At 38.8% G+C, this 25,000-nt stretch overlaps 1 protein-coding gene and 1 long non-coding RNA gene across 4 annotated transcripts in view; one reads left to right on the top strand and one right to left on the bottom strand.

Annotated features, from left to right (window-relative positions):
• Positions 1-3,750, bottom strand: part of LOC143707475 (uncharacterized) — a 22,867-nt gene extending 19,117 nt beyond the window's left edge. The window contains exons 1-2 of the long non-coding RNA XR_013193167.1: positions 3,690-3,750; positions 2,263-2,476 (exon numbers count right to left, since the gene is read on the bottom strand). This is a non-coding gene — a long non-coding RNA (uncharacterized LOC143707475). The remainder of the gene's footprint in view (positions 1-2,262; positions 2,477-3,689) is intronic.
• The window catches only part of wasf1 (WASP family member 1), an 84,584-nt gene that overhangs the window by 54,940 nt on the left and 4,644 nt on the right, over positions 1-25,000 (top strand). For all 3 annotated transcript variants that reach the window (XM_077200018.1, XM_077200017.1, XM_077200016.1), the window contains exons 4-8: positions 2,329-2,482; positions 8,411-8,528; positions 16,877-16,933; positions 18,916-19,079; positions 19,546-19,716. In XM_077200018.1, the coding sequence (XP_077056133.1) occupies positions 2,329-2,482; positions 8,411-8,528; positions 16,877-16,933; positions 18,916-19,079; positions 19,546-19,716 (664 nt within the window). The remainder of the gene's footprint in view (positions 1-2,328; positions 2,483-8,410; positions 8,529-16,876; positions 16,934-18,915; positions 19,080-19,545; positions 19,717-25,000) is intronic.

The raw sequence follows: 25,000 nt of genomic DNA, 5'->3' as shown, positions 1-25,000 counted from the left end.
CCTTGAAAGAGGCACATGTGTGTGTTCCTTCTGCCTCAGTTTAAAAGGCACGATATACTTCAAACGAAATCAAAGAATTTCAAGGTCATTTCAAACAAAATCAGGCCAAATCAAAGTTTGTTTGGAGTTCATTTCAGGAGTTTGAAACAGCTTGCTAATGTGAACTTTCCAAAAAAGTTTGCTCCGGCTGGTAAACACCTTCGAACTGCCATGGTCCATGGTGATGATGTAATAAGTGGGTGTGGCTCTGAGGCTCCGCCCTCTTTGACGTGGAAATCTTCTCCGGTTAATTTCCTCTGTTCATTCCGTCCAGTGAAAACAAACACTGAAGAGTTGCTTTATAGTAGAAATTGAAGTGTAATTCTAATCAAAAGAGACACTGACACTTCTGTTTTCTCACCGCTGTCATTTTTGTTGTGTGTTTTTGTTATTTAGAAAGCGCATATTTACTTATTCATCTAAACGTTGCTCTCAGCAGCATGGACGGTAACCATACATCGGACTTAAATCGAGTAAAAAAAAGCAGAAAACGCTTCAGTAGTTGTATCTGTTGCATGCATGAAAACCTTATCTGTATATTTTAAAGAATGCACTTAAAAAAAACTTTAAATAGTTCAATATTTTCTGAAGATGTAAGACTGCGGGATTTTTTCAGTTGTTTTATCAAGACTGAGTAATTAGCACTAGTAAAGCTCAACTAGTAAAAGATTTAAACACCACAGATAAGTTCTATTCGTAGTATATTTTCATAAATCTACCAAAACAAATAAAGCATAATGGAAAGACCCTGAACATTGGTCACGGAACAGATCAATTGCATTTGCATTCAAAATGAGCTAATTATCATAAATTACTTTATCAGTGAGGATCTGTCCTTATTGTCTGACAATAATTGGGACAATTAGACGATTACAATTATGATTATAGCAGCTCTCGGTTCAGCTGCCACTCAAATGATTTCATTTCATTTTAATTTCCCATCAACCTCAGTGTCACCAGCTGCCTGTCAGCAAAAGAGAACAAAAGACAAATAAAAGAGTGATGGAAATACACCTGGATATCAGGAAAGAGACAGAGAAAATGAGTTTATGTGCAGAAAGACAGACGCAAAAATCTGATGGTTGCTGAAGCATCAAAGACCCTCTTGACTTCAGCAGAGAAAGACAAACATCCAAAGCTTCACAGTGAGAGTGTTTTTTGAGATAAAACCTCACTTGAGGTTGTGCTTTACAACAAAAGTTAAGTAAAAAATAAGTAAAAATCACATGTCAACAGCAATATAAAAGACATCAATATTAAATAAATACGTACAATAATAATCTGAATTGCCATATTTGAAAAAAAGCTCCTATAGATAAATCCAGTTACAAATTTCACATTCCTTGATCCAAAATGCATAATATTTTGTTACGTTATAGCGCCCCCTATAGCTGTAAATGAACGAGATTTGGCACGTTTACTCAGACTATCCTGATGTCCGTTTGCACCATTTTTTGTGAAGTTTGGACTTTCCATTAGAAGTATACAGATCAATTAGTCACTATGGATCACATTTAAAACACGTTTTTCTCGAAACTGCCAAGCGATGACATAAATTTCAAATTTTAATAAAAAATAAATAACAACTAATAATAAATTAGAACGATCTCTTAATATTACATGGTATACTTAATGCACATTGTTGGACCAATGGCTAAACAGGTTTGAAAAAGTAGTTTCTGTGAAAACTCAAAGTGCCAGAAAATTTTCATTGGGAAAATGTAAAGATGTCCCAATTTAGACTTGATGGAGGATTCTGTGGTTCTTGAGACTGTTGTGGATATTTTTGTTGATTTGACTCGATCTACAGTATGTCTGCTATATTTACACTTAAAATGCCTTTATTGAATTCAAACCAGACCCCGGGAAAATATAAAACATTCAGTCCAAATGCAAACATGGAGTATTCAGAAGGAGGAGATTTACTATTTTTCTCTTCTGTAGAGCTGCTTCACAGTTTAAATTACACATAATTAATGAATTTTACAACATTAACCTCTTTATACTGCGAATACTGAAACAATCAGTATTGTATAAGGAGCTATAGAAATAAATGTGACTTGAGACCGATTGGCTATTGGCATCTATTATTGTCGTTTTGATCTGATCAAAATCAAAATCTTTTAAATTTACTTTTAAAACGCATAAATCATAAGTGCAATCTCCACGAGAAAAGATACAAATGCAGTCCAAAGATGGATCACCTAATTGAGTTACACTAACCTCCTGATGTGTAGATGTCAGGCACAGAGTGATGTTTGATACAGTGTGTGTGTGTGTGTGTTTCAGTGTCTCTTCAGGACATCACGATGAGGAAGGCTTTCCGCAGCTCCACTATCCAGGACCAGCAGCTGTTTGAGCGTCAGTCTCTGCCCGTCCCGATGCAGGAGACGTACGAGCTGTGCGAACAACCTCCACCGCTGAACATCCTCACACCCTACAGGTCAGAAACACACTCATACACTCCAAAACAGTGATGTTACATATGACACTGCACAGATAAAACGTTGTCAAAATAATTCCAGTTGACATGGCTACGCGGAATTGATAAATAATTCTGTATTACAAATTTTTATGGCCAGACAAGTAGGGGTGTAACGATACACTCAGGTCACGATTCAATACGTATCACGATATTTTGAACTGAAAATCAAGTAATAGATTAATTTAACATTAACAGTGTTCAATAACTGTCTTGTTATACATACAACTTAAAGAATTTACAATACTTCAATATAAATCAAGATTTAGTTTAACCTTCTGTATGTAAAATTAACAATTGACTAGGTGTCACTGACCAATAAAACTGAATTGTATCATGAAATTAGAATTAGGATAGCCCAAGAGAGAACTTCTTTAAGCAGTAAAAGTGCAACAACAAAAAAAAGTACTTTGGAAATTAGTAGAAATTAGAAAGTAATTTGTTGAGGTCAATTTGTAAAGAAAGACTACACACCTGTGCACATATTCAAACGCACATATCTATAGACTAGACACGTAATACGCATGTGCACGCCGTCAGCGTTTTCGTGGGTTTCAGAGCTCGTATGGAGTTCGCAGCGTATCGGAATTTCTCATATAGCGCGTATAGTTTTAAGAGAAACACGTGATCAACGAAAAACGAGGCCTCACTTTCTTTCCAGTCACGTGAATGCTTCACTTTGCGTGTCGGGATGTTTGAACTCAGACCACTACTCTACAGGTTTTTGGAAGTTTAAATCTATTTACTTTTTATAAATAAATAAGCCTATAGCTTTTGTTACATGATCATATATTCTGTCATATAAACAGCATAGAAACCATAAAATAGAGCACCATTTACTTGCATCAAGCAACTCTGTTGGTATTTTTATAATTAGTATTAATATAATTGTTACATTTAATTTATTGCCACAGTTTAATATTTGAGAAAGTTTTATATTATCATAAAACTGAACATTTAGCATGGTCAGGCTTTTATTTGTGCTTAATAGATAAAACAACGGTGCTGCGCACTCGGGGCTGCTATAAATTGCTATAAAATGGCACAGTTTTCAACACACTTGATGCTTCGAATCTTTTCAAACAATCAGGGGAAAGCCTCAGGCTTCATTTGCCCATATACACGAACCTAATCGTTGTTACGTGAGGAAGAGCAGAGAAGTACTCACAACGAGGAATAACTGGAGAAAGAAGACTTTAATTATCAAACACAGCGGTACACGGAGAAACTCAGGAGAAACACTACCAAACTCTAACATCAACCAACAAAGACAGAGGAAGAACACAGGGAATATACACATGGTAAACAAGGGGAGCTAGCGAGACTAATTAACAAGACACAGCTGAACTAAACGAACTAAAGAGGATGGTGATCATGAATAGAAGGACTGGCGGGAAACTGAATAACATGAACACAAAGGGAAGTCCAGAAACAGACAGACATGTAACAACCATTGGATTAAAAAATGTAATTTAAAAAATGTAACACAAATGCTGGGTTTATCCATATTTGACCCAAATTTGGGTTGAAACATTTTTGCTTTGGAAAAAAACATCTGCTAAATGCATTGTTTCCGCTATTTTTCAAGTCCGTGGAAACATGGGAGAGAGCTTGCGTTTTGTAAATCACTTCATTCCACCAAGCGTTGTTTGTTTTCTTTTTATTTATTTAAATCCAGATAACTGATTAACAAAACATTGATTGAAATTAAGGTACAAATTATAAAAAACTCCAAACAAACTTATGAAGTGGTCAAGAATCGTCTCCATCCCACTCCGTATCTCCCGACATATTGTATTTAATCCATTTCCTCGCCCTTTATGACATATTCCATTTTCAATATTTTCTTTCTTAATTAACAGATTAAATAAATAAAAAAACATAAACAAATAATATCATAAAATTGTAAAAAATACATGAAACCAAATACATTTACTTAAATGGCTACAACATGCATTAATATAAGACAAAGATTATTGAAGTACGATTTACAAGAAAATATTTTGTTACGTTATAGCGCCCCCTATCGCTGTAAACAAATGAGATTTGGCATGTTTGCTCAGACTGTCCTGATGTCCATTTGCACCATTTTTTGTGAAGTTCTGACATTGCATTAACAATTTGCAGGTCAGTTAGTCATTATGTGTCACATTTAAAACATGTTGGCTTGAATCTGCCAAGCGATGAGATAAATCAAAATTCTTCGATTTTAATAGTAAATAATGGGAAAAAAGAATGATCTCTCAATGCTACATACTTAACTTCATCAGACCAACGGCCTTTTGGATAAACAAGATTTAAACAACTTAACTTTACTATTTCTGATTCAAGATTTCACATTTAATTCATTTGCTGGTTCTTTAATTATTTGTGAAATTTACTAGTAATTTCCGAGGCAATATTTTTCAAAGTAAATCCAGCACAAAATAACTCAGTATTTTTAACCCCGCATTGACGTCATTAAATACCTCGCCGATGTTCCTCACAGGTGGAGATCTTAAAGTCTCAAACTTCTTAAGACACCAAAATCTGCTATCAAAGTTCTCAATACGAGCTCAAACATTTTCCATCAAATGATGTTAGCTAATTCATATTCATTTTATAGCTCAATACTCTCACTGGTTGATATGATGAGGAGAAGTGACTCATTTGTGTCCGTTTTTGTTTCTCCTGAGGACTTTGATATTTACAGCTGAAACTCTATTCTTGAGTCCCTTGAGCAATGAAAGAGCGTTACCGTCTCCGTCTTTGCTTTCGTTCATGCCGTTTCTGCCACTGTTTGCTCATGTGCGTCACACAGACAGTGTTTCTGGGATTAATGCTCATTACTGCAGGCTGGAACATTTATTTTGAGTGCTGCGTAATATGCAGGAGTTTTTTCTCTCCGTGTCTTCACGCATTTGCTCATTACTTTTTCATTATTTCATTAGACATCAGCACATATGTTTCCTCTCCTGTTAAAGGACAATTCCGGCCAAAAATGAACCTAGGGCTGAAATAACACATGGGCATCGAATAAGTAAAAATAAAAATCGCTAGTTAATACCACTTACAAGGCTCAAAATAGCCCCACACTAACACGCTAGCATAATGAGGGTCTCTACCTGCAAACCGAAGCATTGGGAGCTTTGTAAGTGTACAGACAGTTTAATAAGAAGATACTTTATAAAGAAAGCACTTAGTTGTCAGGGTTATTGCAGGATGCCGAAGACGAGGACACGGGAACTGAAGTATAGTTGATTTATTTACAAACTAAACTTACAGGAACAGACAGAAACAAAGGAAACTCCAGGACTTCAAAAACACACAACCTTACATCGACGACGACCAACCAACCAACACTGAGGGAAAACACAAGGCTTAAAAGAACTGGGACTAATGGGATGATTAACAGAACACAGGTGAAGAAACTGAACACAAACGAGGAGCGGGAAAACTAACAGGACTGAACCAAAATCACAAAGACGGGGGAAACAAGATCACAAAACTGAACTAATAACACATAGAAAACGTGACATTAGTAGTGGTATTAACTAGCGATTTTCATTTTGACTTATTCGATGCCCCATACACTACCGCTATAAGCTAATCTGTGGTTAAACTAAAACTAACGTTAAAACTGGGTACATCCGATTATCATGAAAATGCATCCCAGAGAACGGTCGACTCGGTACCCATGTGTTATTTAGCCCAGGTTCATTTTTGGCCGGAATTGTCCTTTAAATACGTGTTTTTAATACTGAATGATTCAGCGTTTTGAACGAACCGTTTGAACGAATCGTTTAAGTAAATGACTCAATGACACGCTCATTAATACGGTCACCTGCCGCCACCTACTGGAGGTTTGGTTCCGTGTTTAAAAGTATCATTCTTTCCAATATTTCATATTTGTATATTCAAAAAATATTTAAAACAATCTCATAAAATTATTTAATTTGATTGGTAACAGCCATATAGTGTCTTATTATTCGAAATTTATTTATTGATCAAATTTAAGAATTTAAAATTAAAGATTAGCAATATATTTAAAACAATTAGTGAAAAATGCTCTTTATAATTGTTAAAATATCATAAATATGCGGATTTAAATATGTCAAAGCTGACTGAACACTGATGAGAATATTGCTTCAGAATAAATTAGTAGGCTATTTACAACACACAAAAAAATCTCTTTTTTTTTCTGTACAAGCTATTTTTTTACTTGGACAAGTGAATGACCAATTTACTTGTTCAAAAGACAAGCACATGAAAATCTTAATGTCGAGCCCTGAGATATATTTTATATAGTATTATGGTTTATATAGTATTGTAGTTTTACACATCAGCCCAGTCTACTCTGTAAAGTTAGTGATACGCAGAGTTTTTTTTGCACATTAATCTGACAATAAATGTGGCACCCAGTTTTTCTTATGCACACCCAGATACTCTATTCTGGCTACGCTAGTGATTGATGTTAATTTCAAATCAGCTGATAGAATCTAAAGCAGGAATAAAGCATCTTTATGACTATAGTATGAAATTGTACTTTCCTAAGTTTGCATTTCTATGTAAGATTATAAAACAAGCACAGCAGCTTGAATTCAAACATGTTTTCCTTCATCTGGAGACGAAACTCTCTGGATGTGAATTTACAGCGTTGATTGGCTGTCATGAGAGTCTGGAGGTGTTAATTGCTTCATTTGCGCTGTATTGTTTTATTTTTTATTTTTGTCTTTGCTCATTTGGCATTTTGACCAGCAAACTCAAATTAAAGGAGCGAAAACGAGAAAGAAAGTGTGATGAAGGAGAAAGTGACTGTGAGAAACAGAGGAGGTGTAATATCATCCCTTCACACATTTCACAGCTCTCGTGTTCAGACTCAAAATCCGGATATCAAATCATCATTATAAGGGGTGGAAATACTGCTAACTGGAGATGTTTTATGCATATGTATAAATTAATATTTCAAAATATTATTAATTAATCAAATACATTTATTTTTCTGTCTTTTGGCAGTGTTCAGTATTTTTGTGTTTACTCTGAAATTACTTAAAAGGCAGGAAACAATCAAAAACAACAAAATTGACAAGAAAAAATGTGTCAAGCAAGAAATGAAATAAAATAAAGGGGAAAAAATTAAACCATGTTGCATGTTTAACTCAATGAGTGACATTTAATTATCATCCTAAAAAAATAGTAATGTTGTATATAATTATTTCTATGTTACATGCATAAATCAGTGAGTGATGTCCAATTATCAGCATAAAAAAGAATATTATATAATATAAAAATACATAATATACATAATTATTTCTGTTGTGAGATTAAATCATCAAGTGACGCTGAATTATAATCATGAAAAAATTTAATATTATGCATTAATATTATATTAATAATATTATATATACTTTTTTCTATGTTGCATTTTTAAATCAACAAGTGGCATCCAATTATCATCATAAAAAATATTATATAATAATATCATACATAATTGCGAGTGGTTTCATAATAAATAAATAAATATATATATAAATACACATATATATATATACTGTGTGTGTATATAATATATATACAGTATATTTATATATAGATAGATTATTAGACTATTTTTATTTTTATTCAATCTTGTTTGAAAATAGCATACATATTGACAGTCCAAATAAAGAGGAGATATTTTATATTGTCTGAATTATGGTTTAATTTATTACATTGAAAATGGAAAGTGAAGTCAAGTGCATTGCATTGTGGAATACAGCACTCCATTAGCATTCTCTTCACCGAATATTTCAGGTCATCTGTGTATTTATACACACTGTGTACTGCATACATACTGCATACTACATTTGCTCAATAACAGTAGGTAGTGTGTCATTATACTGAACACACCTGACCTGTGTCTGCCTCTAGGGATGATGGGAAGGAAGGTCTGAAGTTCTACACCAACCCGTCGTACTTCTTCGACCTGTGGAGAGAGAAAATGCTTCAGGACACAGAAGACAAGAGGAAAGAGAGGCGGAAACAGAAGGTGAGAGGGGCGGGGCAACATGAGAGGGGCGTGGTCTATATGCAAATGAGACAACCAGAAGGGGTGTGGTGTTCGAGGGGATCGACCACTGAAATACAACAACATACTTTAGACTTTATGGTTTTTGTTCAATCATTTTTCACTCACTCACACACATACACACACACACACACTCACACACACACACACAAATACGCCCACATACACACACAGAATGAGATTAGCTGACGTCTAGAGCGCTGACATTTCTTCCCGTCGTTCATTCATATTAAGTGTGTAAATGGAGTGGAAGTGGGATTGGCTGCATTCGATCAGACGGGACTAGATTACATTAGTCTAGTGAGTGAGTAATGTCTGGAAAACTGCTGAAAGTGCAAGTCAGATCAGCACACACACACACACACACACTCCAGACACCTGCTGGAGACAGTAGTGGCTCCTGGCAATACATTTAGGTAGTTTATGATGAACATTGTAAGCTTTATATCCTAAACACATTAGACAAACATTTGGCAGATTTCTAATGTCATTGCTTTAGTCAGCCTGAGGGTGGCGCTCTAATGATGTACTTTATTACACACACAAACGCATCATGCCATCTTAGAATTGCTTTTATGTATTGATTGTTTTAGATCCGGATGTTGTTTTAGATTGTTGCAAGTTAAGAATTCCAGTGAGGAAAACAACGTCATGTCTATTCTCAGAACAAAAATAAAACAAACACAACATAACTACTGAAGAGTGTTATCGTCCTGGTCTGTAGCGAGGTTTATGTAAGCTCACGTGAAAACGGTTCTCTATTGGCGCTTTTCCACTGCATGGTACGGCTCAGTAGGGTTCGGCGCGGCACGGTTCGGCTCGCTTCGCTTTAGCTCGGTTGCTTTTCCACTGCAGTTAGTACCGCTTCAAAGTGGGTGGGATTATGACTGATCGTTATAGTTTATCCGCTCCTCGGCAACCAACAAGAGGAACGTCTGCGCTTCTCGTCCAAGTTCAAGTCAAGCAAGTAGTTTTAAAACAGGTGCTACAGCGGTGGCTGTTACTGGCTATTTAAATCTAGCGGGTTTGATGTCTCGCAAATACAATGACGCTGGTAGTGACGATTCTGTCTGTCTGACCAATCAGTGATCTACAGTGCTTCCACGTCACATTTTAGTATCGGTACGGTACGCTTGGAACCTCAACAGAGGTGGTACCATTTAAAGCGAGCCGAGCCGAGCCATACCGTACCATGTAGTGGAAAAGCGCCACAAGTTAGCCGTGCCGAGCCGAGCCATACCGTACCTTGCAAGTTCAAGTTCATTTTATTTATATAGCATGTTTTATAACAGCCACCGACTGACCAAAGTGCTTTACAGAACTACAAAATTAAAAGACAATAATACCATGCATAACAGCACAGCGCAGATAAGTACAGGAAAGCTAAGGACAGCCTTAAACAGGAGTCGCAAAAACAGTGTCAGACTCATCAATAATAAACAGCAATGGCAGTATCAGACTTAGATAAATAGAAAAAACAGCATCATACTCAAAGGAGAAATAATAAAAGTAAAACAACCTTATTTATAGGCCAAAGAAAACAAGTGCGTTTTTAAAAGTGACTTAAAAGAGGTTACGGAAGGGGCTATCCTAACTTCTATGGGCAAATTATTCCACAGCCGAGGCCCAGCCACAGAAAATGCTCAATCCCCTCTGCGTTTAAGTCTGGAGTGAGGGACTAATAACAGATTCTTGTCACCTGATCTCAGACTTCTTGATGGGTTATATGGTTGTAGCAGTTCAGATAGGTAGCTCGGTTGTTGGTTGCATAGACATTTGTACACAAATAAAAGGATTTTAAAATCAATTCTGAAATTAATGGGCAACCAATGAAGAGACCTCAGAATTGGGTTGAAATGGTCACTTTTCTGACTATTTGAGAGGAATCTTGCGGCGGCATTTTGCACCAATTGAAGACGAGCAGTTTGAGTTTCGAGATACCGCAATACAGTGAATTGCAGTAATCTACACGTGTGGTGATAAAAGCATGAACAGCCATCTCAAGAGTTTTAGGATTAAGGAAAGGTTTGACTTTTGACAGCAGACGAAGTTGATAAAAGCTAGAGCTTATTACAGAGGAGATTTGTTTATCAAAATTTAAAGACTCATCCAGTAGAACGCCCAGGTTCCGTACACTTCAGAATCAGAAAGAGCTTTATTGACTTGCTTGCACACACAAGGAATTTTCCTTGGTACTGAAGCTTCCAGTGCACTATACAAATACAGATACAGATACTTACAATACAGATAATAATAAAATTATTAAAAAATATATGTAAAAAAACTATAAAAATATATGGTCACAGTTCGGTTTTGTCAGAATAAACATTTACAGATTATGAACATATTTACAGTATTTTGAATAGTATGAATAAATATAAATATCACCTGAATTTTTAAGATATTGCACTAAACAGTGGGAGTATTGCACTTAAAGGCATATGCCTTGGGAGATATGTTAACTGTTCAGGAGGGAAATGGCCTGTGGGAAGAAACTGTTCCGGTGGCCAGGTGGTGTCCAGGGTGAGTGGAGTCTGTGATGATTTTACCTGCTCTCTTCCTCATTCTGGAAGAGTACAGGTCCTGGAGGGATGGCAGGGGGGCACCAATGATCCTCTCCGCAGTCCGGACTGTCCGTTGTAGTCTCCTGATGTCTGATTTGGTAGCTGAACCAAACCAGACAGTGATGGAAGTGCATAAAACAGACTCGATGACGGCTGAGTAGAACTGAATCAGCAGCTCCTGTGGCAAGTTGAACTTCCTCAGCTGGCGAAGGAAGTACAGTCTCTGCTGGGCCTTTTTCACAGTGGAGTCAATGTGATTGTCCCACTTCAGGTCCTGAGAGATGGAAGTGCCCAGGAACCTGAATGACTCCACTGCTTCCACAGTGCTGTTCATGATGGTGAGTGGGGGGAGTGCTGGGCTGTTCCTCCTGAAGTCCACGATCATCTCCACCGTTTTGAGCGTGTTCAGCTCAAGGTTGTTGTAACCGCACCAGGCAGCCAGCTGTTCAACCTCCAGTCTGTAAGCAGACTCGTCACCGTTTCGGATGAGACCGATGACAGTGGTGTAGTCTGCAAATTAATAGGGCCTAAAAGCCGAAGATCTACTTGAAGATCTAAAAGCCGATAGTCTGCCTAGGTCGAAGGTGGCAGCCTGGGGATTAACAGTGGACCCAAAAACAATGATCTCTGTTATGTTTTCATTTAAAAAAATATATATTTGGTCCGGCCAAAATTTTACTTCGTCTAGACAACCTAGTAAGGATGAAAGGGCAGAGGGATCATTTCTCTTGATTGGAACATACATTTGAGTGTCGTCTGCATAACAGTGGAAAGATACCCCATGTCTTCTTAGAACGGTGCCCAGTGGTAACATTTAGAGAGAAAATAGAGAAGGCGCTAAGATAGATCCTTGCGGAAGACCACAGTTTAGATGCGCAACAGAAGAGGAGCAATATCCTAACTTTACTCTGAAAGTTCAACCCGAGAGATAAGACTGGAACCACTGGAGGACGATACCTTTTATCCCCACATCATACTCTAGTCTGGATATCAGGATAGAGTGGTCGACAGTATCAAAAGCTGCTGACAGATCCAGAAGAACAAGAGCCACAGAGTCACCAGTGTCCGTGGAAAGATAGATGTCATTTAAAACTCTCAACAGGGCAGATTCAGTACTGTGAGCAGACTTAAAACCAGATTGAAATTTTTCAGAAATATCATTGCATTTTAGAAAGAGCTGGAGTTGGTCAAGAACAATTTTTTCTAACACCTTCGAGACAAAAGGCAATACAGAGGTAGGACGGAAGTTATTTAGCACGTTAGGATCCAGTGAAGGCTTCTTGAGTAACGGAGTGACAGTGGCCTCCTTAAGGGCAGCAGGGATGAAGCTGGTGAGGAGGCACTTATTAACAAAGGACACCAATCCTGGCCCTACTGAATCAACAATTAGTTTAAGAAACTTAGGAGAAATGATGTCAAGAGAGCAGTACGAAGGTTTCAAATTGGCTATAGTTTCTTTGAGGAGATTCAGAGTGATGGGCTGAAAAGCATCCCAGGTAACAGAAGTCATCAACTGACAAGAGTGTTCAGTGTGAGAGCGGCTTGCATTGCATCTCAAGTTAGATATTTTGTCAATAAAAAATCTCAAGAAGCTTTCACATAGCTCATCCGAAGCACCAGACATTGTATTTACCGGAGGATTTAAAACAGAGCTTATAACAGAAAATAAAACCTTTGGTCTAGAGTGGTTTGCCATAATCATGTCAGAGAAGTACGTAGCTTTAGCCGACTTTACAGCATTCTGGTAAGTCGGCAAGCTGACTTTAAATAACTGTGAAAGTGAAGTGAATAATAAGTGAAATATGTAGCTTGTCCTTCTTCCATTTGCGCTCCGCCTTTCTGCTAGCTTGTCTTAGTCGCCGAATATCCACGTTGAGCCATGGTTCTTAATTAGGTTTAGATTGTGGGGCTTGAGCGGAGCAGTTTCATTTAAGGCAATTAACCAAGAAGAGTTTAACAGACCGAGATGCTGGTCGGCATCTAAGTCCAATAGTGGTGAGTCCAGAAACACATGTGAGGAGGAATTCATAAAGTGCTCGTTAAAATTTGAGCCAAAATGAGGGGAATAGGACCTAGACAGTCTTACATCTGCAATAGTGGAATGAGAAATGCAAGGAAGAGATGTAGAAAATAATATTGGCTTATGGTCCGAAAGCATAAAATCAGATATAACAACATCACTGATTACCATCCCATATGAAATAACAAGGGCCGAAATGTGACCCTGAATGTGAGTGGAATCATTTATCCACTGGACTAGGTTAAAAGATTCAATGAGCCTGAGGAAATCCTTTGATAGGGTGTTAGATTGACAACAAACGTGGATATTAAAATCACCCACCAATAAAAAACGGTGATAGGTTGTGGTGATATTACCAATGAATTCAGTGAATTGCTGAATGAAGTCCTGGAGTGAGTGTGGAGGATGGTAAATCACCCCTAATAAAATAGGGCCATTCCAGTCTAAATGAAGGAAAAGCGTCAAATGGTGCTTTTCCACTGCATGGTACGGTACGGTACGGCTCGCTTGTGGTGCTTTTCCACTGCATGGTACGGTACGGTACGGCTCGCTTGTGGTGCTTTTCCACTGCATGGTACGTTACGGCTCGGCTCGGTACAGCACGCTTTGGCACTTTTCCACTGCATGGTACGGTACGGTACGGCTCGCTTGTGGTGCTTTTCCACTGCATGGTACGGTACGGCTCGGCTCGGTACAGCACGCTTTGGCACTTTTCCACTGCATGGTACGGTACGGTACGGCTCGCTTCGGCTCACTTTAAATGGTACCACCTCTGTTGAGGTTCCAAGCATACCGTACCGATACTAAAATGTGACGTGGAAGCACTGTAGATCACTGATTGGTCAGACAGACAGAATCGTCACTACCAGCGTCATTGTATTTGCGAGACATCAAACCCGCTAGATTTAAATAGCCAGTAACAGCCACCGCTGTAGCACCTGTTTTAAAACTACTTGCTTGACTTGCTTGAAGAAAAAAAACTTCCAAAAAAGAAATGGCTGAATCGTGGTCAGTGGACGAGAAGCGCAGACGTTCCTCTTGTTAGTTGCCGAGCAGTGGATAAACTATAACGATCAGTCATAATCCCACCCACTTTGAAGCGGTAATAACTGCAGTGGAAAAGCAACCGAGCTAAAGCGAAGCGAGCCGAACCGTGCCGAGCCGAGTCGTACCACGCAGTGGAAAAGCAAAGCGAGCCGAACCGTGCCGCGCCGAGCCGAACCGTACTGTGCCGTACCGAGCCGTACCATGCAGTGGAAAAGCGCCATCTGAGTTTGCGCTGCAGTTCCATTTTTCACCACAGATTTACATTGGAAAACTGTGGGGGCGCTGTAGAGCGCGGGAGGCTCGAGACCGGCTGCCCTGCTTATTAGTATCATAAATACATGCGCTACATTTTAATATATTCTGCTCACTTTATAACTTAAACTACCGATAGTCTAGAAAATCTGAAAAATATTTGTTGCAGAATGCTGAACACATTTATAATTTATTATTAATTCAGTGCATATAGAGGTCTCTGTTTGGATGATTGTAGCAGAACTGGTTAAGATTAGATAGACAGACAGACATATAGATAGATAGAAAGATTAACTCACTCACACTCACACACACACACACACACACACACTCACACACAGACACACACACACACACTCACACACACACACACACAAACAATCACACTGCTGATGTCAGCGCTGCAGTATGTGTGTGTGTGTGTGTGTGTGTGTGTGTGTGTGTGTGTGTGTGTGTGTGTGTGTGTGTGTGTGTGTGTGTGTGTGTGTGTGTGTGTGTGTGTGTGTGTGTGATGACAGGAGGAGAGATCAGGGAGGATCGACGCTCACAGATGGTTTGATATCAGCCTTCATTCACTTCATCATCACTTATATATCATGTTGTAGATTTTGTGTGCTTGATCAAACTAAAATAATATTCAATAATAATAATACATGTAGTTAATATTATAATTGACTGTCATCCTAATGCTCAGTAAACTGTGTGTGTGTGTGTGTGTGTGTGTGTGTGTGTGCGTGCGTGCGTGCGTGCGTGCGTGCGTGCGTGCGTGCGTGTGTGTGTGTGTGTGTCTGTTTGTTAACAGTAATTAAACTGTTATATAGTGATTGACTGACCTACACACACAATCTAGGCTTTTCTGTCTACTTTATGAGCGTTGCTTCCACATTCACAAAAAACCCCACCGGAATCATTGTCATACAATGAAAGTCATTGGGGTCCAAAACGATCACACATCGATAAGGATATTGTATTAACGTGATTTTAAATGTTCCCCATCTCCATCTTCACACAATGTAAATGGTTTTGTGATCTATATTGAGAAATACAGGGTTAATTCAGCATGTTTACTGTGAAACTGTGTCTCTGTGCGTCAGATCTTTTGTTCTGTCATGTGACGTATGTGTCTATGACCGCAGGATCGTTTGAGCATGAGCATCAGCGTTAGAGACGCATGACTGACGACACACACACAGACACACACACACACACACACACACACACACACCTCACTCCTCTGTTTCACACACTGATCTGATCTGTTTGATTTAATGATACACCAGTATAGAACATTTCACCAATAGTGATATCATTAATTATCTTTACGTTAGATTCATTTTACTAAGAAATATCTGAATCATATTTCATTCTCAATAGAAACAAAAGGAGAGTTATAACAAAAGGAGTGATATTTTTTGTATACTGTCCATTTTCTAACATTTTGTGTGTATGTATATATATATATATATATATATATATATATATATATATATTATATATATTTTGTACAATATTGTATATATACATGTGTGTGTGTGTATATATATATACACATAATATGTATAAATAGAACAGGCAAAACAAATTAATTCTCAAAAAAACAAGTGTGTGTGTGTATATATATATATATTGCAAAAATGATGTTTATTACTATAAATATATTTATATACAGTATATATTATTTACAATATTGTATATATACATATACTATATTTATAAATAGAAGAGGCAAAAAAATCCAAAAGTGTATACATTTTCTGTTATTTTTACAACAATTGTTTTGTTATATAATGTAATGTAAACATTTTTTTATATATGTGTGTGTATAAAGAAATATCTCAATCACATTTAATTCTCAAAAGAAAGGAAGGAGAAAAGCTGAAAGACTTTTTTTATACTTGTTTGAAAAATTATTCTATACTAAAATATATTTTATATTACATACTGCAAAATTGTGTTTATTTACTGTATATAATACTATTATATACTATATATATATATATATATATATAGAAGAGGCTAAACAAATGTACACAAATATATGCTTTTTGTTATTTTTACAATTAATTCGTTCCAATCTATACACTTAATTTATAAATTACAAAAAAAAATTATTTACTATATATCTATAATATATATATATATATATTGATATTTTGTATATATATATTTTTTTTCTTTTTCTTTTTTTTTGCTTCTAATATCAACCAATTCAGATAGAAAAAAAATTCATAAAATTGCTGTTACCAGTATGGTCAATGATATATTGTGCATCCTTATTATTATTTTTTTTGCATTTGCATTTGTTCTTTCTCAATATTTCTCCACTGTCTTCCATTCTCTGTTGAACAATCCTTTGTGTTTGACTCTATTGTGTTACTCGCTGTTAAATTGTGCCCTTGTTTCTTCTTTTGTCGTTTGTTCTGTAGTTGCAGGATCCGCACATGTATGATCAGGTCTATAAATATTTAGACCTTCCAGTGCAGGTATGACCATGTTTCAATCCACCGTATACACACACTTTCTGACCCGCACAGGGAGAACAACCACACAAGCGCCGCTGAGACTTCTGGGAAAATCATCTGAGACTCATTTAATTACATAGTATCACTATTATAGTATTATACTATTATAAAGAATTTTTTATGGTTTTAATTTTAGTGTAATTTTTAGTTTCACAATAATAACCTTGTATACTACAGGAAGAAAACACTATACAAAGATGTGATGTGGAATAACTGAGTCCAGATCATTGAATTATTTAATTGAATGTGCATTAATTGTTTAATGTGCATTAATTTACAATAACTCAGCATCTGTTATAAATGATTGTGTGCACAAAAATATATGATGGGTAAAGTAAGATGATGCACTGACAGACACCTCAGCGACGTGTGTGTGGTGGGTTTGGGTTCGGCTGCTTTCTTTCAGTAATTCTGTTCAACAGTTTTGATTTGTAACATTTTTGATCTGAAGTTTAAAGCAGAAACTGAAGCCACCCAGATCACATGTTGTAGATTTTGTGTGCTTGATCAAAATCAAACTAAAACAATATGCAATAATAATAATAAATGTAGTTACTATTATAATTGACTGTCATCCTAATGCTAGGTAAACTGTGTGGGAGTGTGCATGTGTGTGTGTGCGTGAGTGTGTGGGAGTGTGCATGTGTGTGTGTCCGTGTGAGTGTGAGAGTGTGTGTGGGAAGGTACGTGTGACTGTGTGTGCGTGTGTGTGTGTGTGTGTGTGTGTTGGTGTGGGTGTGCATGTGCGAGTGTGTTTGTGAGCGTGCGTGCGTGTGCGTGCGTGTGTGTGTATGTCTGTGTGTGTGTGGGAGTGTGTGTGGGAGTGTGCATGTGTGTGTGCGTGAGTGTGTGGGAGTGTGCATGTGTGTGTGCGTGAGTGTGTGGGAGTGTGCGTGTGCGTGTGTGTGTGTGGGAGTGTGTGTGCGTGGGAGTGTGCGTGAGTGTGCATGTGTGTGTGCGTGAGTGTGTGGGAGTGTGCGTGTGCGTGTGTGTGTGTGGGAGTGTGTGTGCGTGGGAGTGTGCGTGAGTGTGCATGTGTGTGTGGGTGTGCATGTGTGAGTGTGTGTGGGAGTGTGCATGTGTGTGTGTGTGTGTGTGTGTGTGTGTGGGAGTGTGCATGTGTGTGTGTGCGTGAGTGTGTGGGAGTGTGCATGTGTGTGTGTGTGTGTGGGAGTGTGCGTGAGTGTGCATGTGTGTGTGGGAGTGTGCATGTGTGTGTGGGAGTGTGTGTGCGTGGGAGTGTGCGTGAGTGTGCATGTGTGAGTGTGTGTGGGAGTGTGTGTGCGTGGGAGTGTGCATGTGTGTGTGTGTGTGTGGGAGTGTGCATGTGTGTGTGTGTGTGTGGGAGTGTGTGTGCGTGGGAGTGTGCGTGAGTGTGCATGTGTGAGTGTGTGTGGGAGTGTGTGTGCGTGGGAGTGTGCGTGAGTGTGCATGTGTGAGTGTGCGTGAGTGTGCATGTGTGTGTGTGTGTGGGAGTGTGTGTGCGTGGGAGTGTGCGTGAGTGTGCATGTGTGAGTGTGTGTGGGAGTGTGTGTGCGTGGGAGTGTGCGTGAGTGTGCATGTGTGAGTGTGTGTGGGAGTGTGCATGTGTGTGTGTGTGTGGGAGTGTGTGTGCGTGGGAGTGTGCGTGAGTGTGCATGTGTGAGTGTGTGTGGGAGTGTGTGTGCGTGGGAGTGTGCGTGAGTGTGCATGTGTGAGTGTGTGCGTGAGTGTGCATGTGTGTGTGTGTGTGTATATAAATATATTTATATATATACATGCATTACATACATGCAGTGTATAATAAAAATGTATAATAAACATCTGCTCATATTTCACCCCAAAAAGCAACAGGATAAATTTCTGTAACAAAAGCAACAGATTTTTAAAAAATAATAATAAGTAATGAGAAACTGATAAAACTCTCTCTCTGTGTGTGTGTGATTGTGTGTGTGTGTGTCCAGCCGAAGAACATCGATCGGCCCCATGATCAGGAGAAGGTCCCGCGAGCGCCTCACGACCGGAAGAAGGAGTGGCAGAAGATGGCGCTGGGGGCGGAGCTTGCTGACGACGACATGGAGGACACACACACACACACCAACGGATCGGCAACCTACCAAGAACACAGGTATGTGTGTATGTGAGTGAGTGAGTGAGTGAGTGTGTGCGTGTGTGTGTGAGAGAAAAAGAGAGAGAGAGAGAGAGAGAGAGAGAGAGAGAGAGTGTAACACAACCTTACAGCAGCTTTAATTGAACATATATATCTGTGTATTTAGTGCATTAAATTTATTTTAATGATTCTTCATAACTGTGCTGAAGATGTTTTGCTCAAATATTAGCTTCAGTCAGATTATTACTTGCCGTATGAAAATCTATTTTCTGAGAGTCTGAGACCTCCTCTCCATGTCTGAGCTGAGTGTTTATGAGAGAGAGTGTGTGTGTGTGTGTGTGTGTGTTTGTGTGTGTGTGTGTGTGTGTGTGTGTGTGTGTGTGTGTGTGTGTGTGTGTGTGTGTGTGTGTGTGTGTGTGTGTGTGTGTGTGTGTGTGTGTGTGTGTGTGTTCGTGTGTGTGTGTGTGTGTGTGTGTGTGTTTAGGCAGATGTACATGGATCACCTGGACGGGTCGTTCTCTCTGGCTGCGCTGCCGTACTCTCAGATGAACGAACTCCTGAGTCGCAGCGGAGAGAGAGCATTCGGACGCCCACACGACCCTCCACCACCACCACCCATATACACACCCGACCTCAAACCAGCCTCTGTTATCAGGTACACACACACACACACACACACACACACACACACACACACACACACACACACACACACACACACACACACACACACAGACACACAGACACACACACCCGACCTCATACCAGCCTCTGTTATCAGGTACACACACACACACACACACACACACACAGACACACACACCACCCACATACACACCCGAACTCATAACCAGCCTCTGTTATCAGGTACACACACACACACACACACACACACACACACACCACCACCCACATACACACCCGACCTCAAACCAGCCTCTGTTATCAGGTACACACACACACACACACACACCACCACCCACATACACACCCGACCTCAAACCAGCCTCTGTTATCAGGTACACACAGACACACACACCACCACCCACATACACACCCGACCTCAAACTAGCCTCTGTTATCAGGTACACACAGACACACACACCACCACCCACATACACACCCGACCTCAAACCAGCCTCTGTTATCAGGTACACAGACACACACACACACACACAGACACACACACCCGACCTCAAACCAGCCTCTGTTATCAGGTACACACACACACAGTCACACACACACACACACACAAACACCCGACGTCAAACCAGCCTCTGTTATCAGGTACACACACACACACACACACACACCACCACCCACATACACACCCGACCTCAAACCAGCCTCTGTTATCAGGTACACACACACACACACACACACACACAGACACACACACCCGACCTCAAACCAGCCTCTGTTATCAGGTACACACACACACACACACACACACACACACACACACACCCGACCTCAAACCAGCCTCTGTTATCAGGTACACACAGACACACACACACTCACACACACACACCACCCACATACACGCCCGACCTCAAACCAGCCTCTGTTATCAGGTACACACACACACACACACACACACACACCCGACCTCAAACCAGCCTCTGTTATCAGGTACACACACACACACTCACACACACACACACACACACATCCGACGTCAAACCAGCCTCTGTTATCAGGTACTACACACACACACACACACACACACCAGACCTCAAAACAGCCTCTGTTATCAGGTACACACAGACACACACACACTCACACACACACTCACACACACACCCCCGACCTCAAACCAGCCTCCGTTATCAGGTACACACACACACACTCACACACACTCTGCTTCATATCCTGCGGTGTATGTTTGAGTTTGTGTGTTTACAGCACAACATTCAGCTCAGATCATTGTTCTGCCTTTATACTGTGAGCGTTCACCCACAATGCACCACTCGCTGTGTGGGTTAGTGCCTCTATTCTCAGTGTGTGTGTGTGTGTGTGTGTGTGTGTGTGTGTGTGTGTGTGTGTGTGTGTGTGTGTGTGTGTGTGTGTGTGTGTGTGTGTGTGTGTGTGTGTGTGTGTGTTTGTGTGTGTGTGTGTGTGTATGTGAGTGAGTGTGTGTGTGTGTGTGTGTGTGTGTGTGTGTGTGTGTGTGTGTGTGTGTGTGTGTGTGTGTGTGTGTGTGTGTGTGTGTGTGTGTGTGTGTGTGTGCTTACAGTGTTTACAGTCTATATGACGGATGCGCTGTTATAATTGCTCTGCTCTCTCACTGAGACTTATTAGGGCTTTTCTATCGAGACTCACAAACAAACATGGTGTCGGTGTCAGTAAGATGTGTAGAAATCTATAATGTAATCAAGGGCAACATGTTTCAACACTAGTGCGCTCCTCGCTGTGCTCCCTATAGAGACAGCTGCATACTAAGAGCAAAACCCCTTTCATTTTCTCCACAGGGGAATCGATCTCTAGCCATAACTCATAAAACTGTGAGCCGAGGCTGTTACTCGAAGTGTGTGCTGTAGTTGAAGCCGTCAGCCTGCAATATTTCAACACAGCTTTTGAATCATTGTGTTTTGCTACAGAATTCATAATGAAGAACTACGTTTCCCATGATTCCACAGAGAATTCTCCACCAATCAGAGAAGCAAAAAAAGCAAATTTCACCAAATGAACTCTTTAGCTCCACCCACTCCCATGAAGCATTGCGAATTATGTAATTGAGTCGGTCTCATACACTCTCAAATACTTAAATATTATATGATTATATATATATATATATACATTTTAGGGCTGTCGATTTAGCACATTAATTTAAATAATTAGTTATGGGGAAAAATAACACTAAACTTAACGCTTAAATTCGAGATATCAGGGACAAAATGCCCTTGTATGAGTTTTTTCATATTTATATCATGATATAGTTAAGCAATTTCACACGAGTGTTGTTTTTGTCCAGAATAGCACGAGTGCAAATGTGATAATTGATTTTATACAACAGTTCAATAAATAACAAGTTAATATTGTTTTATATTTTAGACAAATTATTGTCTGTTTTGCTCAAATATGCCAAAGAAAATATGACCTATAAAGCCAGAGCAGAAGTGTTGTGTGTCTCAGAGTAACACACAGCGGTGCTTAGTTTCTGAATGAATCAGTGTTATGAGCGAATCAATCTGGTGAACCAATGATTTAATGATTCATTCATAAAGAGAGCCATTTACGTAATTCCTGAACGAATCAATCGGGTGAACCAATGATTCAATGACTCATTCATAAAGAGAGCTATTTATGTCATTCCTGAATTAATCAGCCGTTTGAGCGAATCAATCGGGTGAACCAATGATTCAATGACTCATTCATAAAGAGAGCCATTTACTTCATTTCTGAATTAATCAGCCGTTTGAGCGAATCAATCTGGTGAACCAATGATTCAATGACTCATTCATAAAGAGAGCCATTTATGTCATTCCTGAATTAATCAGCCGTTTGAGCGAATCAATCGGGTGAACCAATGATTCAATGACTGATTCATAAAGAGAGCCAATTACTTCATTCCTGAATGAATCAGCCGTTTGAGCGAATCAATCGGGTGAAACAATGATTCAATGACTCATTCATAAAGAGAGCCATTTACTTCATTCCTGAATTAATCAGCCGTTTGAGCGAATCAATCGGGTGAACCAATGATTCAATGACTCATTCATAAAGAGAGCCTTTTACGTCATTCCTGAATGAATCAGCCGTTTGAGCGAATCAATCGGGTGAAACAATGATTCAATGACTCATTCATAAAGAGAGCCATTTACTTCATTCCTGAATTAATCAGCCGTTTGAGCGAATCAATCGGGTGTACCAATGATTCAATGACTCATTCATAAAGAGAGCCATTTACTTCATTCCTGAATTAATCAGCCGTTTGAGCGAATCGATCGGGTGAACCAATGATTCAATGACTCATTCATAAAGAGAGCCATTTACTTCATTTCTGAATTAATCAGCCGTTTGAGCGAATCAATCGGGTGAACCAATGATTCAATGACTCATTCATAAAGAGAGCCATTTATGTCATTCCTGAATTAATCAGCCGTTTGAGCGAATCAATCGGGTGAACCAATGATTCAATGACTCATTCATAAAGAGAGCCATTTACTTCATTCCTGAATTAATCAGCCGTTTGAGCGAATCAATCGGGTGAAACAATGATTCAATGACTCATTCATAAAGAGAGCTATTTACTTCATTCCTGAATTAATCAGCCGTTTGAGCGAATCAATCGGGTGAACCAATGATTCAATGACTCATTCATAAAGAGAGCCTTTTACGTCATTCCTGAATGAATCAGCCGTTTGAGCGAATCAATCGGGTGAACCAATGATTCAATGACTCATTCATAAAGAGAGCCATTTACTTCATTCCTGAATTAATCAGCCGTTTGAGCGAATCAATCAGGTGAACCAATGATTCAATGACTCATTCATAAAGAGAGCCATTTACGTCATTCCTGAATTAATCAGCCGTTTGAGCGAATCAATCGGGTGAACCAATGTTTCAATGACTCATTCATAAAGAGAGCCTTTTACGTCATTCCTGAATGAATCAGCCGTTTGAGCGAATCAATCAGGTGAACCAATGATTCAATGACTCATTCATAAAGAGAGCCATTTATGTCATTCCTGAATTAATCAGCCGTTTGAGCGAATCAATCGGGTGAACCAATGTTTCAATGACTCATTCATAAAGAGAGCCTTTTACGTCATTCCTGAATGAATCAGCCGTTTGAGCGAATCAATTGGGTGAACCAATGATTCAATGACTCATTCATAAAGAGAGCCATTTACTTCATTCCTGAATTAATCAGCCGTTTGAGCGAATCAATCGGGTGAACCAATGATTCAATGACTCATTCATAAAGAGAGCCATTTACTTCATTCCTGAATTAATCAGCCGTTTGAGCGAATCAATCAGGTGAACCAATGATTCAATGACTCATTCATAAAGAGAGCCTTTTAAGTCATTCCTGAATGAATCAGCCGTTTGAATGAATCGAATGAATGAATGATTCAATGACTTACTCATTTAGACATTTACTAGGCCCTACTGGCAGTTTTAGTTTCTTATTTAGACTATCAATTAATATATATTTTTAAAAAGGGTATTGTTCAGTCAAAATAAAAATTCTGACTCATTTACTCACCCTCATGGTCCCCTAAAAGTTTAGGTGTAATAAAATCTTTTTGGAACGCCTATTTTACACTTTTATCATTTATCATTGTTCTTTGGTGGGGGGGGGGGGGGTGGGGGGGGTATTTCTCAGCCATATTTGATGTTTGATTAATTTGCAATTAACTAGATTAATTAATCGCCACATCATGTAATTACTTAGATAAAACATTTGAATCACTTGACAGCCCTAATATACATATGCAAGTACATATTATAATACCGAATATAATACTATGCAAGTAAAATGTTATATATATATATATATATACAACCAGCATCTTTAAGTCAATAGTTTTAGATTCCTCCATACTTTTTAATTTAACTACGTAATTTGCAATGCTTCATGGGATTTTAGTCAATGCAAAAAAATCTACAAATATATCCAATGCATAGTCTTATTTTTTCTTTGGATTTGGCTGTAAACTATGAAGTTTCTTAACAGTTTTAATCAGATTTAATCTTCTATACGCCGTCAATGCAAGTAGTAAATTAATATAGTTACAAATATAATGAATAACAACTATAAATATAATAAATAAATGTAATTAATAAATGAGTATTAAATGAGTATAATTTAAAATTACATTAAAGCTTTCAGCTTCACAGTCTTGTTCCTTTGTCTTTTTGTGCATTTTTGAATATTTTTTTGCTTCAAATCAAAGTTTATAATGTTGTGATTCACATCGTAGCTGGTTGGT

This window comes from Siphateles boraxobius, unplaced genomic scaffold (genome assembly GCF_051911475.1).
Source record: "Siphateles boraxobius isolate OS27281-9 unplaced genomic scaffold, OSU_SipBor_1 115, whole genome shotgun sequence".
Taxonomy (NCBI): domain Eukaryota; kingdom Metazoa; phylum Chordata; class Actinopteri; order Cypriniformes; family Leuciscidae; genus Siphateles; species Siphateles boraxobius.
Note: the sequence above shows the minus strand (reverse complement) of the source record. Positions and strands in the feature narration are given on the sequence as shown.